Genomic DNA, 23,173 nt, shown 5'->3' with positions numbered 1-23,173 from the left:
CCCGAGAGCTCTCCAGGTATTCTCCATGACTGGCCAGAGGTGACTATTCTGTATGTGCTCCGAGAGCTCTCCAGGTATTCTCCATGTATATGCTCCGAGAGCTCTCCAGGTATTCTCCATGTATATGCTCCGAGAGCTCTCCAGGTATTCTCCATGTATATGCTCCGAGAGCTCTCCAGGTATTCTCCATGACTGGCCAGAGGTGACTATTCTTGGCTTTGTGGACCGTCTAGCCTGTTAAATCTCAAAGCTCTGCCTCAGCCGTGAGCACCGCCCATGATAAGGTGGAGCAAGAATGCTGGGCTCACGTCCTAAAGCAGCGGCTGCTGGGAGAGCCCAAAGACCATCACTTGCTTTTCAGCTTCCTGGACAGAAAGGGGAAGGTATGGCCAGGGGTCACAAAAGGCTGAGAGGAGGTCAGGGAGACCCTCATAACTGTGGATCACATCTCCCACGGAGTTGGATTGGACTGGGAAACTGGAGAAAGCAGCAGCAGAGAGACAGGAAGGAACAGACTCCTGGGGGCTTGGAAACCACAGCAAGGACGGATGCAAGGATGCATGGCTGAATCCATGAAGGGACCACCGAGCCTCTGTGGGTAGGCGTAGCCAAGGCAGCGCCCCTAGGCCAGTGACAGAACTTCACTTCATGGTGGGCTGGGCTCTGCCTCCCCACCGGGCCTTTCTCTGTAGGCCCAAGGACAGCCCATGTGTACTGGGGCCTTTCTCCGTAGACCCAAGGACAGCCCACGTGTACTGGGGCCTTTCTCCGTAGGTCCAAGGACAGCCCACATGTACATTTGTCATTAGTTCTCAAACCAGAAGGGAACTAGAAACCCCTGCAAGACAGGTGTCACTTTCCAAGTGACGACAGAACATTGAGTCCCAAAAGGGGATGGACAAATGCCCAATGTCAAAGCTCAAATGCTAGGGGCATCACCAATCAATCAAATACAAACACCGGCCTCCCTCTAAGCACAAACACAGCCGACTTCTGAAAACAGGTGGCCGCCTGAACCACCGAGAGCAGTGGGGAGAGGTGTCAAGAGTCGTGGAGATGGGGACTGCTGCTTCTTACCGCTTTGTGCTCTGGGAGCGAGCCAGGCAATTGTGTTTGCTAAAGATTTTTCACTGAAAACTTGCTTCCGTTGCAAGCGAAATGAGATGAGGTGTTGCCAAAGTGCAAACTGTCTTTAGATCCTAAGAGGAGCAGCTACACCCACTTCTCATCAGAGCCAGGGCACGGCACAGATCAAAGCTGTCCCTCTTAGATGCCCACGGACAGCGTGATAATTCCGTGTGCTGACACTGCCTTTGTGTCATCTTCACAACCCCCCCCCCACTCTGCATAATGTAAGTCCTAGTGTCAACAGGCTTGGCCCACAGGCAAGTCCCGGAAAATGTCTCGCATCGGGGTGTGATACGACGAGGCCTCCCCACTAGTGAATACACACTGCCATTCTCTGAGCCCCGTTGGCACTGTGGCCCCCTCCTGCGGGGAACCACACTAATGGATGGGCTCTCTGTGGTGGTTTACATCCTCTGGCTCTGGATGTCCTGTGGGAAGCCAGGCAAGCAAAGTTAGCTCAGCTAGAACAACCAACGGTTTCACCCAAGTCCTTTAGAACTAAATTGTGCTCTCAGCCAAGCTCCTCCCTGATCTGCTCAGCACTGAAGCAGCTTGCGAAGGGCACCCTTTGTCCTGTTTCAAAAAGAAGACACTGTCAAGCTTAAAAAGGGCACAAGTGGCTTTGAACGGAGGTTCCAAATCCTATCTCCTCCCCAACTTCACCTCAGCAGCCTTAGTGGCTGTGAAGCCACCGTGAGGACACCAAAGAGGGCTGGAAACAATGAGGCCAGCTTTACCTGGTCCTGATCCAGGAGACACATCCAGTTGCCATGGAGACCAGCATGTGCAGAACTCCCTAAAGGCGGCTTTTGACAGACACTGCTCCTCTCTGCTCAGAGACAACCTGCTAAGCTAGGCTGAGGGAGGGTTACAGAATGGGACCCCAGTTGGGGATGTCCACAGGAAGGGGGTCTTGGCTGAGGGGCTTCAGGAGGGTGGCCCAGGCAGAGGGAGTAGAGTTAGAAAGGCTGATGGGGGTGGGGCGGTAGCAAGGGGACACAGGAAACCCCCAAGCTGTGAAGTAGGGAAGCTCTGGTGCAGTCCATCCTTTGGTGTCTGGGTAGCTCCACTGTATGGTACCAGACCTGTGGTGTCTGGGTAACTGTCACTCACGCAGCCCTTTCATTTTGTTGACCAGTTTGCATCTGACATCTTCATTGTCCCAGGCTCTATGGTCCAATAATGCAGCCATCTACAGTGCTGTGCCTGCCTGTGGTTGCAATGGTACTGTTTCTCTATACCCTTGCATTTTCTGATGGAGACATGCTCTGGGCTGTGTGGAGTTCCAGCCTCACCGCGTCACTCAGCCAGACATCCAAGAGCAAGCCATTACAGTGCCGTAACCCTGTCCCAGGAAGAATCAGGGCTAGTATGCAGACAAAACTGCCAAGACTGTATCTGGCCTTGAGCATGCTCAACACAACATCTGTTTATGGTGGCATTGCTCACCTAGACTACTCTCCGAGTAGCTCATCTCGAGGACCAAGTGGCCTTACGCTGGTCCCTCACGCTCAGAGTCCTTGCCCAGCCCACCTGTTCTCAGTTCTGACACTTACAGCCATCTCTACCCTCAGCTGAGCCCAGCTGTGCTGCTCTGACTTCCGGGAGGAGCCCTCGCAGTGTTGGCCCAGCCATTGCTGGGATGAGGGGATAGTGGCAGGCATTGGTAGGCTAAGGGGAAAAGCTGCCGAGTTGGGCCTTTCAGAGTTAGACGACCGTGTCTCCAGGGCCAGCCACCTCCTGTCCAGCCTGAGGTGGCCCCATGCACCCTGGACAAAAGCAGCAGAGAGCCAGGAACAGGTCAGTGACAGCTGTAGTTAAGAACACAGAGGCCCTGTGCTCACTGCCCTGCTGGAGAGCAGAGGTTAGCCCTTGATGACATGCCGAAGCCGGATGTCAGAGCAAGCTCCCCGTTCTCCCTTCTCTTCATCTTGTTGCCATGGGAACTGACATCTGTAGAACTCCCCAAAGGAGGCTTTTGATAGGCATTGCTATCCCCTTCTCAGAGACAGCCAGCTAAGCTGGCCTGAGAGGAACTGCAAGCCGCTGACCTGGTGTGGAAGGCTCATGTGCTGCCTTCCTCCCCAGGGCTTATCTTGAAGCCACTGAAGTGCTCGCCCTGCTTCTAGAACAAGTCACTCCCCCGTAGGCGTGAAGGCGTTTCCACCTCTGTGCCAGCCATAAGGGAAGTAGACACGCCCTCTGTGTAGTAGCAGAGGGAGGAGGGTGAAGACTGACCTGCGAGGGGACAGGTGGGGCACCTCTAATCTATGGAAGGTGGGTTTGCCATGGCTAATGAGCTGAGGAAGCCACGGGTTTCCCTGAGAGCCCTGTGAAGCAGGCACTCCCTAACGCTGCTGTTGCTGGTGAGGCTTGCTTCCATAGCACGACCTCCCTGGAGCACCTACTAGCCAGTGTGCTCTAGCCATTGCCAGGCACTCTCCAGGCAGTCTCGGGGCCCTTAGGTCATGGGAGTGAGTGGAGACAACAACAGCTGGTGGAGGGGAAGAGGGATGTTCACAGAGAGGCAATGAACATCCGCAGGGCATCAAGGGGCTGAATGCCAGCAAATGGCCACAGAACAGCTACTGCTTGCTAACTGATAGCATTGACACGACAGTTCTATACTGCTCAGAGGTGCCCAGCTGCAAACTTGTTGAGGAGGAATTTAGGCTTCAAGACAGGTAGAGCTAGGGCTGCTGGTCACTAACCGCTATGCTTCTCAGTCACTGCCTGTCTTAGTGATAGTTTGTACTACTTTGGTAAAACACTGGCTAACAGCAGCTGAAGGAGCAGAGTTTATTTCAGCTTGCAGCTTGTAGTCTATCACCCAGAGAAGTCAGGGCAAGACCCCAAGACATACACCTAGAAGCAGGAGCTGATGCAGAGGCCACGGGGAAGTGCTGCTCACTGGCTTGCTCCTCGGAGTTTGCTCAGCCTGCTTTCTTATAGAACCCAGGACCACCAAGCCAGGGATGGCAGGCATGCACAGCAGGCTGGGCGCACCGACACAAATCATTAATCCAGAAGCTGCTCCATAGGCTTGCCTGCAGGGTCGTCTGGTAGGAGTGTTTCCTCAATGAGCTTCTCTCTTCCCAAATGACTCCAGCTTGTGTCAAGTTGATCAAACGCCTGTCAGCACACTGCCTCAGGTGAGCCTGCCTGATAGAACAGGCTAGGCCTGCAGGGGAGAAACTGGTTTCCATTCTGAGCCCCTGTTTGCACATGTAACTGCTCTACACAAGTCAGATTTCTGTGATTGTACGGAGACACTTGAGATAATCCACTGAAGAGGAGGAAAGGTCTGTTTCAGCTCACGGCTTCAGAAGGGCTGGTGGAAGGTTGTTTGGTCTGCCACCGTGGTCCTGCGGGAGCTCATGGCAGAGGAGGCTATTCACCTCAGGGAAGTTGAGAAATCAAAAGAGGAAGGGCACTGAGTCCTAACATCACTTCCAATGATGACCCAGCTCCCTTCCACTAGGGTCACCTCAGAGAGGTTCACTGCCCCCCACTACCAATGCAAGCTGAAGACCAAGCTTCTGCATAAAGCTTTTGGGGAACACTACATCCCTTTTTGGGTCCTTCCCTAATGGCAACATGGGCAAAAGCAAATTCCTGTTTTGCTCAATGTGTTCATCCCCAAGCACTTCCTGCGACAGATATCTACTTAGGTACAAATCAGGAAACAAGTGTTGGACTTGAACCTGTCCTTGCACTCCATGCAGTCACACACTGAGAGCCCCGACCTCTAGCCTGAGGGCCCTGCTCTCTTGTGGCCTCTGCCTGCAGTTTTCATCCATGTCCTCATCTGCATCACCGTCCACGTCCATGGACCTTTCTTGTTCCTCTCTTGGTCCTCATCCACATCACTGCCATATCTTCCCTTCATCTTCTACATCTTACCTGCAGTAGGTTCAACGGCCCTTCACACCTTGCCTTTCTCGACATGAATCAAAGAGCTTTTTAAAAACGTAACTGAACTATAAGTCCGACCTTGATACTCGGCTTTAAGGCCCTTTAACGTTTAGTGTCGGAAATAACTTTATCTTGTCTTGAATCGTTTCCTCCTGAGAGCAGCTGGGTAGAGGCAACTCCTGAGAAAAGAGTCAGTAAATGAGCCAGGCACACCCAGTGGCACTTACCCACCCCAGGCCCCCAGTGCCTCCTGGGAGGGAAGAAGAACTTTGGTAGGAAGAGCCTGACCTCAGGTAATGAAGGCATGGCAACACAAGGATGTTAGGGGGACTATGGGTAACCCAATGGCAAGTTTACTCAGTAGAGTCTCCACAGAGACCGAGCAAACACAGATGCTGGCCTCTACAAGGTGAGCAAAAGCCATTTGTTTTTGAACAGAGACATATAAGAGTTGATGAGAAACTAAGGCTACGAAAACACTCCCAGTGATGTGAGAGCAAGAGAGGATTTTGTTTTTGGAAACAGGCGCTACAAAGTCCTATCCGTAGCTGGAAAGCTGTTGGCTGTCGACAGCTTCCAGGAAAAGGAGGGTCAGTTCTGGTGAGGGTGTGAGCTGTTAGGCTGACCTGCTCCAGGGCTGGCCCCACACCTAAGGGTATCTGGGCGGCACAAACTGGACCTGCTGGGTTCTGAGGGATCAGAACACAAAGTCGGGTAGGTGAGGAAAAGTGAATCCAAGAGAAGTTGGATGGGATGATTATAATTAAAATGCATAGCATGAAAGCCTCTACTAGTAAAAAAAAACCACGGGTAAATGTAACAATGGATAAACGGATAAAGTGACAGAAGAAAGGAAGGAAGGAAAGACTTTTCTGTGGTTATCAGAGTGACCGACAGTCTAGGCACAGGACCACAGTGATGACCAGTGTCAGCATACCCTCCAAAGCACAGGGTACGTGTCTCTGTGCGAGATTTGCTATCTTAACAGTCACAGAATCCACTGGGCAGAACTTCCAGACACAGACAAGGAGATGTGTTTTACATACAGAGTGAAAGACTGTTCATCCAGAAACAAAGTCAAAATCAAGCCATTTGCAGGAAAATAGGTAAGACTGGAGATCATGGTGGGTAAGAAAATAAGTCAGATTGGAATAGACAAAAGGTCTATGTTTCCTCTCATGTGTAGAATCTGTACTTTGAAAAATTTTACAAATAGAAGAGGATCGTTAAAGTAAAACGGCAGTGGAGAAGGAGAAAAGGAGAGGGTGATGAATGAATGTGATCAAAGGACACAGAGATGTATGCAGATGACACAATGAAGCCCACTATCTTTGAATAAGTAATATAACTTAATCAAATAAGAAAATAGGAATGAAAATAAAGTAATGAAGTAGAATTCCCAGAGGGAGTCACCTAGGACCTAGAAGAGATTCTAAATGTCAGTGTTTGCAATTGCCACTCGGTATTAACACACATGGTATTTGATGGTATTAAATGGAAATCTACTCACTAATTTCTGTATCACCTTTTTAGAAATTGCCAGATGAACTTAGGTTCTGTTACCAGAGTTACACGATCCTTCACCCTGTTCCTCGGAAGCCAAACTAAACCGTCAGTGGGTTTTCAGGCATCATAATACCAGGGGCTTCTACAGTAGGCGCTGTTAGGTTTATGTTCATAGCACCAATGGCATCCCAGTATGTGCACCTGCCCCAGAGACATCAGGAAGCTTTTGATGGCACTGGTACAGCTCTATGTCAGGTTTTATAATAAAGGGTAAAGAGATGCATTTTGAAGGAAAATTCTGCTTTATCCACACTCACAACTAGTCTTCAGTAAGCCACCCGGGCTCCCCTAGAACCAGAGCTCTATGAGGGTGGTACTGTGCTTGCTGTACTGGGCTGAGGTCTCAGCCTGGTTTTCTCAAACAGCTTCAAGTCCATCCATAATAACATGGTATTGTTAAAAACGCAAAAGGAACACATATTTTTACACGTTTACAGCTTCATACATGTTCAAACAGGGCCTTGAACAGCTACAGCAGTTTAGCAGTTTCACAGATGTGCCTGGCAGGTTGGCAGAGTCAGCATTCTCAGAGCTGCTGAGATACAAGACTCAACCCTTCACTTTCTGCATGATTTTTGCCGCGATAAAAAGTTAGCACATGGTAAGCACACATTTGAAACGGCCAGAAACTCGATCAAAGATGATCAACCGTATTCCCCTGAAAGCCGGTAGGTGGGCTATTGTGAGGAGTATGTTAACAGCACGATTTGCTGTATAAATAACAGGACTGTCCACCGCACACTGCTCTGCAGTGGAAGGTCACATGTTACAAAGCACAGACTGGACTGGACGATCATTTTATTGGTTCTTTGAGAATTTCATACAATGTATTTTGGCCATATTCGCAGCTACTCCACTTGATCCATCCATGGTTCTTTATGGTTCTAGCCAGACCACTTCCATGTGTGTTACTTCCTGTCCTGAGATGACCTGTGCGTGATGGAGGAGCGTCTCTCCATGAAACCCTGAGCGCTGCCGGCTGCTCTTAAATGTGTTCACCTGTCACTCGCGTGAAGCAGATGCTCATGAAGGAAGGGAGGAGCCTGAAGTCTCCATGGGAGCAAACCTGTTGAAGTGTAACCCCTTTCTTCTCGGGTGGCAGAATCTTCAGAACTCCCCCTGAGCTGCTGCCACAGCGCCGGCGCAGTACGGTAATGGCACAGTACTCCACCGCATGGCATCCCAGCTCTACATGACCGACAAGAGGCAATGAAATGACCCTATGAATCAGCTCTGCCAACTTTTGAAGCCTGAACGCTCTGCTTTTTAATCAGACTGCTCCCCTCAGATCACAACACAAAGCATATCCAGGGACAGGGAGTCTCCTGTGAGTTAGCCTGGAAGCACTGAGAGCAGAGGAAGTGGAGGGAGTGTCCCTCCTGGGTGGAATCAGGGCACAGCCTATACTACTCCATCACCTGACAAAGGCTGCCATGAGGGGAGAGAAGTGCACCAGTTTCAAAGTCAATAGGAACACTGGTATCTAAGATTACTTACAGCTCAGCAACAAAAACAGTCCACACACTTAGCAATGTACACGGTTAGAGAAGACCAGAGCCCTGCCGTGTCTGGGATTGCGCCCTCAGCCTGGCCTCTGACAAACAGACTTACGGTGCACACATTCCCTGACAAGTCACTCCAAACACTGTTGTGCCACCTGTGTCTTCCTGATTACCAAGCTTCATAGCCCACCGCACAGGAGCGCTCAGTAGGTCAGAGCACGTTTAGGAAGATGCGCATACTGCTCACCTCCCCTTCTCTTCTCCAAGCAGCCAGATGCCATGATTTACATGACATCAGTGAGCACATCCACAGCCGTCCCCCGTCTACTAGGGCAGATGTCTCAGAGATGCCCTGGGCATGTGTACAAGTCACTGTGTCCCTTACACCTCTAGATCGAGAGGGGTCTCTGGGGGTAGCAGCAAAGCCAGAGTGCTCCCAGCTGGCACGGCGCAAAAAGTCTTCTCACACGGAGCTACCGACACCAGCCCTCACTTTGCAAGGCTGCCGTTCTCTTTCACAGCTCAGACGCAACAACAAGGTCTCTGGGCAGAAGCGATGCATCAGAGAAGGCGTGAGGAGGCCCAGCTGGGCTGGACCCTACTCATGCCACCTCAGACTTGGCCAGTGGTGACAGCGAAGTTCTAGTCTGCTCTTGTGTGTGTTTGTGTGTATCTGTGTGTGCATGTGCACACACACATGAAACAATCTTACCTGCAGCCTTGGTGACATCTGCAGTTGTCATGTTTTGGCTATTGGCATTCACTTTGAAGGTCACTGCTGGTCCCAAAACTCTGGAAGAAATAATTTGGAAACAAGGTCATTTCTGCATCAACATGGGGAGCTGCATGGCTGTGAGCTCCTGAACACTGAGGGGATAGAGGCACCCAGCTTGCCTTTTGCTGCTCCTGGTGCTATTTCTCTTGGATGCTAGGGCTCTGTTTCCATTTCTAGCCATTCTGTTGCTGATTTTACTTTTCTCTAACACACACACTGGGAATAGGCTCTTATCAAAAGAAAAGTACCCACACCCGACAATGGAGACAGGATTTCCTGCAACTATAAAGGAGAAATTGTTATGGAAAAGGACGTTAGTCTCGAGAGAAGAGCAGGAGAAGTGTTTTCAAACTTCTTACTGTCGGAGCCACTTGAAGACCCGTCTCATCATGAAGAACTACTTAATACAGCTGCTGTCAGGGAGTTGCTGCGCAGGAATTATCCAAATGCCTGAAGCCTTGTAAATGCCATATTGAACATGGTTGAGAAGAAATGTGTCACTTTACAGTGGAGATCATTGGCCGACCCCTGGTGACACAGGAGTGTCATTCTCCATTCCGTGAGGGCCTGTGTCTCAGCTTCTGGATGGAGAACAGAATCAAAGGTCCCGGATCTATCTCAGGATGAGGCCTGGCCACCAGGCTGGGATATGGAAAAGTTTCCTACAGAGTGTTACAGTTCAGCTCTTTTAGAATGAGATCGATGGTGGCAGTAGAGACTTGGGCGTTCCAACACCCATGGTGATACCAAAGCGTTACAGCTCTTGGTTAAGCTGCTGTGCTTAATCATGGCAGAGGTGCGGGCAAAAGCCCATGCTTCATGGGCTTGCAGGCCTGGTAAGGCTCAGGCACAGGGGGCTGGAGGGCAGGCCCGGTGAGATGAGGCTGGGCAGGGGATAAATGATGAATCTCAGGCAGCCATGGTGGAAGGCTGAAGGTTATCATGGAGCACAGAGATTTACAACCTTGTGCAGTGGAGGGATTTCTAGGGTGAATGTGTTTGATTTGCTGGAGTCAGGCATACTTCATTTGCATGTAGTGGTACAGTGTATCATTTTCCATGTAGTAGCACGGTCCTATCACAAGAAGGAGAATGCAGTACTTAATTATCCTGTAGATGTGAGAATCTCCAGATACAATTGCTGAAGACTAAGATCTTTAGCAGGGTGGGGCATTTCTAGGAATTCCCAGATGCTGGTTGGACCACTTTTCTTATCAGGAAAGAGTTAGGCTTGTAATCTGCCCTGGGGGCTATGTGACACTTCTTACAAAAGCTGGGGTCACCCAGATCAGGGGAGATTTTTAAGAACCTTTCTGAGAAAAGGGAGTCTATCACCACAGACCTATGGCAGATAAGTGGCTAATCCAGCAAAGCTCCTCATAGGAGCACGTACATGTAGCAGGCATCAACTAGTTATGTAGGGTTTGCTCTTAGGTGCACCCGTCCCCACAAATGAGGACCCTAAAAGTGTTCATGGAACGGGCATCTTAAGTGCATTCTGAAGGCAAGTTCCTTCAGACCAGCAAGGGGGAAAGCAGCAGTGTGTGGTGGCAGATGGTAGCTGAGGAAGTCCTGGTGTGGGCAGCTGCCTCACTGCGGAGCTTCCATACCCCAGGTGCAAGCCACCACACCCTAACCAGAGTATAAAAGTGCTCACAGCAATGAAACTAGCACAGCTCCTATGCTCCCTTCTCCCTCGCAGCACAGGCATGGTTGCCTTTTGCCCTTGTCTAGAGTCACACAAACTAAGATGCTGGGTCTAAATCTTTCTTTAAGCCTCACACTTGGAATTGTGCTCACAACAGCTTCATCTCAACCTCTGGATTTCAGACTCACCATCCTCCAGGCAGCCCAGGGCTTTAGCACACTGGAGGTGGGAGCTGTCTTACTACAGCAAAGCAGATAACAACCATCCCAGAAATCCAGCATCACTTTCGGCTCTGTAAGATCTGTGCTGAGTAGCTATCTTCTCTGAGGAGCGCCACACTCGTGGCTCTTATGGCATAAACACCGAGAGCCCAGGTTCTGTTAAAATCCCTAGAAATGCTGGCATTACATTTCCATACTGTCATCTAGTCCAAATCTATCTTACTGCATGAAAAAAAAAAAAACTGAGAAATTTCTGTGTTCAGCTTTCCTGTCCAAGAATCCAGAAGCCACTGTGGTATTGACAAGGGCACTGGGGTGGCTGCCATTGCCTGGCTCAGTCAACAAACTCTTCCCACCTGGGCCTTGCCCACAGACTCTCGCTTCCAGCTCTTAGATGGAACCCAGCTAGCACCCTCCCGGCCCCAAGGACCGAGTGGCTTCATTCACATCAGTTCTCCCACAGGGACATTCTCCTGGTTCACCATGTTGCCTTCAATCACCTCTCGGTGGACTCACTCAGTTCTGTCTACCTGAGTAAGCACCAATAATGATAAAGTCTCTTTTCTAACACCTTCCAGGAAGTACTTTACCCACAGCATTTGCTATCCAGTGCTTAAATGGAGCATGAGTTACGACACACAATTCTTGGCTTCCCAGCTGGCTCGTCTGCTCTGGGAAGCCTTGGGGTGATTCTTAGGGATCTTTACCCAGATGATGGATGACTCATTAACCTGTGGTAGAGTCAGGACACTTGAGTCTAGAGTTCTTCTGATGTTGAGAATGTCCTTATTCTGATGCTGAGAATGCTTAGCTGTAGCAGCCATGCCCAGAGCTGTTGGAAGACAACACCAGAGCCCACAGCAGTCAACTCCCCTGGGGGTCGTGTCCTCTGACATCATGGGACACAGGGAACACGAGCAGAGAGGCCATCCCAGGCAATTTGCTCAGGTTCCTGGGGCTCTGGCCACAGCGTGGTGAGCACAGGGGCCTTCCTCTGGGTGCACTTCTGTTCAAACACACCTCGTTCAGTCTACACTGGTGAGTGAACGGCATCAAACTCAGCCTGAGCGGAACATTGGAGACTTGTGAGTTTGCTCCACGCAGCACTAGGAAGCCTGGCATCGAGCTCAGGAGCATTTTAACTTGGCAAATGACCAGATAAAATCACAGGAAAATGACAACTTGTGGCACTGAATAGAGTGTTCTCAGCATGGCTGCCACCCGAGGGCATGCTCGCTGGCAGCCGGTGTTTGCTCTGCGTACCCGGGGGTGAGCACGACACAGCTGAAACAGACTCACATGCACAGATGCAAGAACAGCAAGGACTCCCTGCCCCTGCTGCCTCGCAGAGGCCTCTCCGCTCCCACGGCTGGCCCCGCCTTCTCGTGGGACAACTGCAGACACCCTACCCAGGCCTCACCGGCCAGCCGTGTGCCCGCTACCTTGTCCTGTGACTTGGCAGTGAACATCGCTGATAATGTGGCATGCCTTGGAAGGTCCTTGTTTTAGGGTTCTACTGGTTTTTTGTTGTTTTTTGCTTTTTTTGGGTTTTTTTGTTTTGTTTTGTTTTTGGTTAGGCTTTTGTTTGTTTTATTTTGAAGGTAAAATCCCATAATGAGATCTAGGTGGACCTTGAATCTTTAATCCTCTTTCTTTATCCTCTGAGTACTGACATGACAGGCATGTACTACCTTGCCTAGTAATTAGCTATGTGGATATATATATATATATATATTATATGTATGTATGTGTATATATGTATTATATGTATGCATGTGTATATATGTATTATATGTATGTATGTGTATATATGTATTATATGTGTGTATGTGTATATATGTATTATATGTATGTATGTGTATATATGTATTATATGTATGTATGTGTATATATGTATTATATGTATGTATGTGTATATATATTATATGTATGTATGTGTATATATATATTATATGTATGTATGTGTATATATATAGAGAGAAACAGACAGAGAGAGAATTATTACGTCGTGTATATTTGTGGCATGTGTGTATGTGTGTGTGGTGTGTATGTGTATGGATGAGTATGCATGTGAGTATATGTGGGGGTTGTTTCTCTCTGTGTGTATAGGTGTGTTGTGTGTGTGTCTGTATGGGTGTTTCTGTGTGTGTGTGTGTGTGTGTATGTGTGTGTGTGTGTAATACCAGTAGGGGGAGCCTGCCCTGGCCTCAAGTTCAGGATCTGCCTCTGCCGTCTAAGAAGAGGAGATACCAGCGCTCGCCAGCACACGGGGTGTCTGGCAGTTTGGCAGGTGGCTTTCATGATCGAGTAGCCACATTTACCATCGCACACCTGTCCAGACTGGCACTGCACCACAATCAGGTGCTCCTTCTGAGCATGCGCCCTCCTCCACACCAGCTGCTTACCCTGTGCATGGTGTCACATGGCCACCACGTGTGTGTCACACGCCCTGTGTGTGTGGAAGCCTGGTGCTCTGAGTGCACGGACTGAGGGGAGTACATGCAGGTCATTGTCCTTCTCTGGCTTGTCTGTACACAGTCACCAGGGGCCGACCTCGAGAGGCCATCGGCTGGCCTGCCAGTGCCCGGGGCATCCCACAATGTGAACTCCAGCTGCGGGAGCACACTTGTCTGCTCTGGGTCAGGATTCCCGAGGGACCGTAAACTGGCCAGCAAGCACGTCCACTTGCTTGAAGACGTGATGTGATGGATAGCAGAAACAAATACCAAATGGAGGAACGCACAAACTCTGGCTCAGGAAAGAAGGGGTCTTTGGCATATCTGAGTGGGCATGACAAATGCTCTTCTATGGCGGCTTAGGTGTAGGCATGTACCCCTTAGAGATGCCGAGAGCTGTGCTGGGTAGAATGTGAAAAGCTGAATTCCTGAGACTTTACTAAATGTCCTCATTTAAAGCTGCTGCTAACCTGATTAAACAAGCCATGCATGCTCTTGCAGGCAGGATGCACTTCCACAACCTTGCAGACACTCTTCTCTCTGCTGAGACATAGGCCAGTGACTCCTGTGGAAGCTCTACACGCACCGACAATCACCTATCTGCCTTTAAAACCATAGACCATGCTTACAAAGAGCAGACAGACTGTGTAGCGTTTTAACTGTAATACTTTGCTTATTTTCCTGAACACTCTCCTCCTATCACTCAAAGCTTGTAAAATAAACCAGGCAAGCTGCCACTAACACCAGTGTTGGGCATGACAGCACTGCTCAGCTCAAGGCTACTCAGACACTTCTTACTGTCATTATTGAAACAGTTTATAACATTCTGCATGATATCAGCGAGTGCGTGCGTGAGGCTTCTGATTATGTGTCTCTCCATGGTGCTCCAGAATACTGAGTTCAGTTCACACTGAGACGTGTTACCCCATCAAGAATGAGTCATGCAGGTAAGCTTCTAGTGAAAGCTCATTTTCCTTATCATTTTAAACCATTTCCAAAGCAAAGCACTGTGAAAGTCTATCTAGCAAAAGTTCCACTCAGGCCATCAGGCCAATAGGTCTGGATTCTCCTCTCCTCTCTCTCTCTCTCTCTCTCTCTCTCTCTCTCTCTCTCTCTCTCTCTCTCTCTCTCCATATTATGAATCCTATCCAACATAGGACTGTGGACTGCCAGACAAACTTAAGGTCTTCCTTACACACAGTGGTCATTGTCCTCATAGACACTACACTGTAGTTAGTTTAAAGACAAGCACGTGCACTAGAGTCCTTTGACCTTTTATGTATAAGATAGCCAAAGCACCCTTGGCAACAACAGGCTTTGAAGGTTAATTTTCTTATATTGACATTTTGTAGCTAACACAAATGTAAAGACCATTTTTTTTCAGTGAATGAACTTTCTTGAAAGTTGTTTTAAAGTAAATTTTATAAGAATTTTATTGAATTTTTTGATAGCACATTTCCCTTAGCCTGATAGAGCAACCTGTGCTTTGTCTGTTTGATGCCTAGATTTTGTGTGAGGTCCATATGATATGTGGATGGATGGACAGGTGGATGGATGGATGAATGAATGGACAAATGGATGGATAAATGTGTGGGTGGGGAGGATGGATGGATGGGTGGATGGATAGATGGGCAGATGGATGAATAGATGAACAGATAGACAGACAGGTGGGCAGGCAGGATGGGTGGGCAGATGGATAGATGGACAGACGGATGGACGTGTGAATGGATAGATGGATAAATGGATGAATGGGAGAGTGTGTGGATGGATGAGTGGATGGATGGGCGGGTGAATGGATGAATGGTTGGTTGGTTGGTTGGGTGAGTGGGTGGGTGGGTAGGTAGGTGGGTGGCCAGATGAGTGAGTTTGTGAGTGGATGTATGGATGGATATATGGGCGGGGGTAGATGTGGATGGATGGATGGATGGATGGGTGGGTGGGTGGGTGGGTAGGTGGGTGGGTGGGTGGATGGATGGGTAGGTGGGTGGATTGGTGGCCAGATGAGTGAGTTTGTGAGTGGATAGATGGGTGGATGTATGGATGAGGGTAGAGGTGGATGGATGGGTGGGTGGGTGGATGGGGGTAGATGGATGGATGGGTCAATGGATGGGTGGGTGGGCAGATGGGTACATGGGTGGGTGGATGCATGAGTGGATGAATGGGTGGGTGGATGGATGCATAGGTGGGTGACTGGGTAGGTGGGTGTATGGTAGTTGGGTGAGTGGGTGGGTGGATGCATGGGTAGGTGACTGGGTGTGTGGGGGTAGATGGGTGGATAGTGAGTGGGCTGAGTAGATTTTGCTAATCTGAACCCACCATGGGAAGGGAGGTGGTTCTACTCTCTCTTGTAGTGATGACTTGGGTGTACCTCTGCACCAGCACCACATTCTGCGGCCTCCACCAGGCCCTGCTCTCGAGGCTCCTGAGAACTATCTCTTGCAACATCTGCAGCGCCAGGACCAACCATGTCACCTGGAGACTGTTGATTGCAAAGGCTTTAAGGTGTAGAGCTGGTGAAAGCAGAGGAGGAGACTACAGGAAAGGTTCCAGGTCTTATCTTGCCCTTCACTGCTCTGGGATTCTCAAAAAGGGCTGAGCCACTTCCTCCCTCTGGAGTCACGGTAGCATTTCATATAGGTGAATGCCTTCAGCCAAAGCACAGGCTTCCCTCATGAGAGGCTTTCCCATAATGACTCACAAATACACAACAGCTTATCCCTGCTACTGCCTGTTTGGTCTAAAGTCAGGACTCTGGTAGTGTGACACACTGTCCCAATTTCTTGGTCCCATTTTAAGGGAACCATGAGTATTTGGTCCCAAAGTCAGCCTCTGCAATCTTCTCATGAGCACTGAGGACAGAGCCTGCACTCTGACCTGGGAAGAGGGAACTGCAGTGCTCAGCTTTTTCTTCTCTTCTCCACCTGGGTGACATGGGTGAGCACCGTGGCCAAGCTGCATTGCTGCAAGCACAGGTGAGCAGCTGTAGTCACCAAGTTTCAAGTGTTACATGCTTATTGAGACATTCCCGTATTCCACATCGTCCTGCTGAAGGCACTGTTCTAAAAGCATCCATCTATCTGAAGCACATTCCTGATGCTTCCTTATTGGGACCCAGAAGCAGCCCAGAACATTAACCTGGGAAGTGAGACACCTCTTTATCATCACACTCTATAGAGACAGAGGGACAGGGCTGGGGGAAATAGGAAACTGAACTACATTCTCTAAAAGCCTGCAAGCTTAAAGATTTCCTCCTGCTTAGAGGGTGACATGACAGGGCACAGGCCAGGGGCATGAGGTCCATACAGAGAGCTGGCATCTTCCCCAAAGGTGCCGGTGGCACCGCCCACAGCTGTACCCCAGTCCTGAACAAGCACTCTAGTGAAGGAACAGAACTGCTTTTGAGCTTAATCAGAGCCTCGGGCTCTCCATGGCCTGCAGTGCCTAGGCAGACATAGGACTCCATGCTGCCTATCTGAGCCCAAAGCTCGGTGGCACTCATCCATAGAACTGGCTGAGCTCCAAGCTCTCAGCACCACCTCCCCTCAGCTCGCTCATCCCATCTTTCCCACCTGAGTAGATGCTGCGGGGCAAAGCAGCATTCATCAGCCAGCCCAGGACAGCCATGATTAGTTATAAAAATCATAACTGTGGTCGCTAGATGTCTGCTGGCATAATTACATCAGCATGCTAATGTCGTTTTAATGGTCTCTAATGATGTAATAAGAAATAATGGGATTTATTTGACAGCTACATAACCATTAACAAAACATATTAAGCATAACTAGCACTTCCATAAAAATGCAGGCGCTATCGGCAAGCACTAGCCCACGTGTCCTGTATTTTCCACCTCTGAGACAATGAGTGGCTCTGAGCATGAGTGCTCAGATGAGGCAATGGCCAAGGCAGGTCATGCTAGCTCTGAGTCCCCCTTCCTGAGATACTTCTGAGGTCCAGTTGGTGCCTGAGTCAGTCTGGGGAACATGTATCCATCGCTGTTAAGCCAGAGGGTTAAGGCATTTAGATGCAGCTCATGCGCCCAGAGAGAAGAGCTGGGAACACTGGCATCCACACTAGCAGCAATACAGTGGCTGGGTGGCGCAGACTGCTGGCCACAAAAGGAGGAGACTTTGCAATCATCTCGGATCTAGTTCAGCTTGGAGCTGGGATTAGGACAGGGAAGAGGGGGAGAAGCCAGTAAAGACCCCAGGGGGCCCTAGAGGCAGAGTTCCACCTTTGTCAGGCAGGTTGCATGCTGGTTCCAGTCATAGAAAGGAGGAACACAGGTTTTCTGAGTGGAAGGAGGGCTGGCTAATAAAATTCACAAAGAATTCGGCTGGGGAAGCTCAGGCCTTCTCCCCAGAGAGGCTGAGCCACCCATCCCTGTGTCAGGAACAGGAAGGGTCTATGATAAACCGGAAGGTGGGAACAAGGCATAGACACGTAGGTAGGGATCAGGAGTTTGAGTAGGGGTCTTGGAGTGGAGACGCGGCCATTGCTGTGCTAGCCCGTGGTCCCAGCACCTCCTCCCTGTGTCTGGGCCAAAGGGTTGTGACCCTCTATTCAAACATTGCCACACATATTAATTGCTACTCTTATTGCTGTAATAAAATACTTAATAAAAGGTGATTTTATTTTGTTTTACAGCTTGAGGTATCTATTATGGTGGGGAAGGCACTGCGGAAGGAGTCCAATGTCGATGAGCAATTGTGCCCCCAGTCAGAAAGTGGAAAGGAGGAGGTGAATGCTGGTACTCACCTCATTTTATCTTTTCTATAGTTTTTTAATTCACTATAGGCTCCTGGAACATGGGGTGATATTCAGGGAATGTCTTCCCATCTCAGTTAGGCCTCTCTGGAAACACCATCACAGGCACACCCAGAGCTGTGTCTCCTAGGTGATTCTAAGTTGACAATGACAATGATTCTGTTGGCCTAGAAAACAGGGAAAGACTCGGGACAGCTCATGAGCCCATTCTTGGAGACTGATGGGGGAGGAACAACGCAAAGAAGCATTGGCCCATCCGAGACAAAGTAGGAAGGAGGTTGGACAGTGATGGGAAAGGGAAGGCCCTGGGTTTCTGACCTGGAAAAACTGCTCAACAGCGTGGACAGCCACAGCAGCTCTCCCCGAAGTAAAACCTACCTTGCCTTAATAGCTCCCAAGGCAGAGCTCCACAGAGTGGAAAGGGAGCCCATCTGCCCTGGACACCAGCACTGCAGCCCTTAGGGTGGTGAGTGACGCTGTCTCCCACCGGCCACAGTCAGGATCACCTCCCTACGGCAGGTGCCAGCTCCTCAGGGTTCCAAGATATGCTAGAACTGGTGGGGAAGAGGGAGGTGGCGAGGACTCGCTGGGGAGCACGGGATCTCTCAGGGATTGCTCATAGCGGAACCACAGGGCCCTCATCCATCTCTCCCTCTACCATCTTACACTCGGCTCTACGCCCACACGACAGTGCCTCAGGGCCTGTGTGCACACTGTAACAATTCCACCATGCTGCCCCTTCCATCACAGGCAAAGAAAGGGGCCCACAGGGCAGCAGGGACAGCATGCCTCTCCAAACACTCCCCAGACACATGCCACACACCCGCCGCCCCCCCTGCCATGTGCTACACAACCAAGAAAGGTTTTTGTCAAGAAGAATGATGTGTTTTAGTGAAGGCCCTGCAGGCCACAGTAAGCTTTGCAGGGAAACTCTATGTGCCAGGGTGGGTGTGGGCAGCAGAGACCCTGTGTGCTGTGTTTTCCTTTTTTCTGGTCGTCTGCGTGGGGTGCCGGGGTAAAGGTTGCCTCCCATGGAGGCTGGCCCACCCTCCTGTGCTCCAGTGGCAGCAGCCCTTCTTGAAATCTGCTGACCCAGTCTCTCCCACGGTATGATCACGTTTAACCACACAGCCACCCCGGCACACACCCCCTTTCTCAGCACAGAGGGCAGAATCTGATGAGGCCCTGCCCCCACGCCCACCTGGTCTACAGTGAGGAGTGAGCACGGGGTCAGCACTGCTCTCTGAACCATCTGTCACACAGATGTTAGCATGTGCCAGTCAATAGCCTGAGTCGGACACATGTCCAACACATGCTGGACCAAGAGGCGGCCAGCAGCCTGGCCACTGTTCAGTCCTTACGTCTCATTTACACATCCGAGTCTCTCCCGATGGCACGCTTCCCTTTGACCTTAACACCCTGCCCACTGAGGCAGTAGCATGGCTGGTATTCATCCACACACAGCACCCTATCCAGCAGCCATATACTTTGCAAGGAATAAAAACATTGGCTATCACCAACAGTACAAGGACATTGGCTGTGGCTGAAAGCCCAGGGCACAGGCTTCCAAGACAGTGCCAGGCCCTTGTCCACAGAGGCAGCCAGGCCACTGCAGGCTCTTCCTCAGAGGCTGGAACCCATTTGAGCTGCTGCAGAGTCAGTGATGGCAGCTGCGATGGCCTCCGGAAGCTGGCCTCCACCACACCACTGCCGGGAGAACAGGCATCTTATAATTAAATGTAGGTTTCAGCTGTATTTAAATAACTTTCCAAAGCTCAGGGGAATTCTCCTTTCATTTCTGTTCTAAACAGCTATTCTGATATAATTAACAAGAACCCCAGGCATGCGGCTCGCAAACCAATTTCTGAGCCTTACACAATGTGAGGCAGGCACAGGACAGCAGGCCGGGAGCCGGTACTTACTTGACATCTGAAAAGAGGCTGGAAGGCACCTGGAGAATGTGTGCAACTTCATCCATCAATTGCTTCCCCTTCTCTGGACTCAGGGGGCTGGAGAAGAGAAAGAGAATACCATTGCTGAATTAGAATAGCAGTTTCAGGGAGACTCTCTTCTCTTGACTACCTTTTGCTATCAAACTTGGTCGGTCCTGGGGACTCATTGCACTCCAGCACATGCCCTGATCCAAGGCCCTGGGTGGGGTTACTGACTGCCAGCAGGACTCTGCTCTGGGAGAAGGTACTGCTGCTTCCTGATGGGTGCTCTGCTACTCTGGCTGACCTAGAGCGCTGGGCCCTCCTCTGGGGTCTGCTCTTTCCCTAGGCATCCCAGCTGTGGGGAGAGTTCTCAACACTTGGTCCATTCTGGGCCTTCTGGCACTGGATGCTGGGAGGTAGACTGCCCCTTGACACATGCCCTGCTTGGGGTAACTGTCCCCACCCCATCTGTTGCACAAGCCACTCTGAAGCAGCTGTTGCTCCCCGTCAGACATCTGATTCTCAAGGGTAGGGGATGCTACTGTCCAATGCAGGCCATTCCCCGCAGGCACTCTGCTTGGGAGCCATCTAACAGACAACCATGGGGGAGAAGCAGCTCTCCTGCTTGCACCCTACTCTTGGGCCACTGCTTCCTTACACACACACACACACACACACACACACACACTCACTCCTTCCTGTGTGGGTGCTCTCTGAGGCAAGCCCCGCTCAGGAGCCTGCTGTTCTCTATCTCAGCTTGCTCTGGGACTTCTGCTTCAGGGATCAGGTGAGTCCTCAGGCGTGATGAATCACCTGATTTTCCAGCAATCAGACAGACAATATGGTGCAAATGGAATTGTTAGGAAGTGTAATGGGCCTGTGATGCAGCCACAGGCTCATCTCATCCTTCAATAAAAATATAATAAAGAGGTTAGAAGGGAGGGGAGGGGAGAAGGAGACAGAGTAGAGTGAGTAGGGGAGCAGAGGCTGAAAATCAGATTGCTGGGTGGCATCAAGTGCACAAAGAAACAGCTATTTTACAGACTCCTCTCTAAAGTGAATTACAATGCTGGGGACAGGGTATTTAAACTCCATAGGCCGGTCAAACGCGTGGCACGTGAGTGGGCATCAGTGGTAGATAGAGGTTCCTGCAATGAGGGCTGCCACCCCAGGAGTGTGTTGGGCCGCAGGCTTCCGGCGGGTCAGCACTGGGAGAACGGCTTGATTAGAGGCAGAAGCAAGGACCACGTTGATTTGGACATTCTCAGAACCAGCCCTGAGCTCCAGAATTCTGTCGCACAGATCACAGCTGCCTGTGAAATCCTGTTAGCACCACCTCAGTGAAGTCTTAATTGGTATTGATAGAGCAGAAAAAAAAGGTTTTCGGCCAGAAGAGCAAATACAGAAGGGATGGGGTGACCATCTCTGCTCCCTAGGACTCTAGTCATGTAACAGACAGCAAGAAAGCAGGTAAAACCACAAGTGTGGTCAGCGGTCACCATCACTGACGTCCTAACCCCCGTGCCATGTGACTATCTGGAAACAGAGTCCTTGGATTTGATTTGTTGAGTCACTGGTGCCCTTTAGGAAGAGAGAATTGCACGGCCCCTGGGGAACCATGTGAAGACTGAGAGAGACCACTGCAGCCAAGGTCCATCTCAGACCAGCAGCAGCTGGATATCAGCCTGGGGACAGAGCCCCCCTCAGCTCAGGTGAGGTATGGGTTTGCAGGACTTCAAGACTGTGCTGAGGGATCAGTTGGTTGGCTGAGAACAGAGAAGTGGGGAGGCCACAGGAAGGTGCAGCTGTGTGCTGAATAGAGCTTAGCTGTGAATCTGGAGACTGGCAGCCAGGTGGTCACTAAGACTCAGACGAGGGAGGGCTGTGGAAGCTTGCAGCTCGGGTTCCATAAACACCCCCGAGCTTAAGGAAGCAGCAGGAGAAAGATCACGCATCTGCAGAGACTAGAGTGATCCCTGAAGGTGGGAAGGAGGAAGCCTGATGTCAGAGTGTTCAGAGATGAAGGTGGGCGCATCCGTGGGGTCACTGATGAGCTGGGGTAAGTGGACCAAAGACACAGGAGGTCTGGCTGGAGGCTGCTTTATGGAGAGGTGAAGGGCGGACAGCAAAGAGCTCAGGAGCTCTGCCTGGTCAGAAGGGAGAATGTTTAAGCTGGGGATACTCTGCTTGTGCCAGCACTGCTGTTCTGAGCTGCAGAGGGACAAGGATAACTTGTCCTTGGGAAAGACACGCTGGAGCTGAAAAGCCAGTCACTATTCATCCACTAAACAGTCTGTGAGAGTGCAGGGTCCAGGGCTCTTGGGGAGACCTGGATCCTTGGAAGGTCAGTAGTAGGGGAGCCTCAGAGCCACCACGGGATTAGCCACAGATGAAAAGAGAGGGAGATGGGCATGGTAGGTAAGAACTCACTGGGCCCAGAAATCTATGAAGGCTGAGTGGATGCTGAAGAGCAGCACACTGCAAAATTACATATAGCTGTGCTCACAACCATGATGAGTGTGAGGACCTAGGAAGAGCTGACCATAGGCCACATATGTTTTCATGTATACCAACGCTTGATACCTCTCTTCATACACCAATACCCTTCCCAGGAACCACATCCACCCTCCCTCACATATTAACACACTGCTACACAGACACACACAGACACACACAGACACACACACACACACACCCTCCATGCATAGGCCCATACATCAAGATACTTCTCAAGCACACGCTATGGCAAACCCTTGGTAGCCTTGAAGACCTGAGTCCCCTAAACCTGATGCTGAGCTTTCACTGTTGGACTTTGGGTTTGCTTGGACTTGGAATCCAAACTGGGCCCTGGTTCTTCCGTCTTGAAGTAAGAAGAAAACTATCTAACTTATTTATTTTACTATAGCCTACAGTTGAAAGACCTTGAACTTTTGAACTTTGAACTCCATAAAGCCATACTAAGACGGACATGCTCACGGGCTCATGTTTCAAGATGCAGTGGACCATTTACAAAAATGTACACCTACCATGATGGATACCAGACTCAAGCACACTTCTGTCTTGATGCATGCCAAGAAGAGGCAGCACCCTCAGGCCAGCAGGAACGGTGGCCGTATGTCCATGCTGGGACCTGCAGGGAGTGCCGCCCTGGCCCAGCTCACTTCTGTGGCCCTCCATCCACAGCATCTTGCCATCTCCACTGATCTTAGATTTCTAGTGTGATAAAACACTATGAACAAAAGCAACCTGGGGAGCAAGGGTTTT

At 50.3% G+C, this 23,173-nt stretch overlaps 1 protein-coding gene across 5 annotated transcripts in view; it reads right to left on the bottom strand.

The window, feature by feature from the left end:
* Ptprn2 (protein tyrosine phosphatase receptor type N2) overlaps window positions 1-23,173 on the bottom strand; it is a 695,760-nt gene that overhangs the window by 342,998 nt on the left and 329,589 nt on the right. For all 5 annotated transcript variants that reach the window (XM_060388289.1, XM_060388288.1, XM_060388285.1 and 2 more), the window contains 2 exons: window positions 19,898-19,984; window positions 8,824-8,903 (listed from right to left, as the gene is read on the bottom strand). In XM_060388289.1, the coding sequence (XP_060244272.1) occupies window positions 8,824-8,903; window positions 19,898-19,984 (167 nt within the window). The remainder of the gene's footprint in view (window positions 1-8,823; window positions 8,904-19,897; window positions 19,985-23,173) is intronic.

Source organism: Meriones unguiculatus, chromosome 7 (genome assembly GCF_030254825.1).
Source record: "Meriones unguiculatus strain TT.TT164.6M chromosome 7, Bangor_MerUng_6.1, whole genome shotgun sequence".
NCBI classification, from domain to species: Eukaryota; Metazoa; Chordata; class Mammalia; order Rodentia; family Muridae; genus Meriones; species Meriones unguiculatus.
Note: the sequence above shows the minus strand (reverse complement) of the source record. Positions and strands in the feature narration are given on the sequence as shown.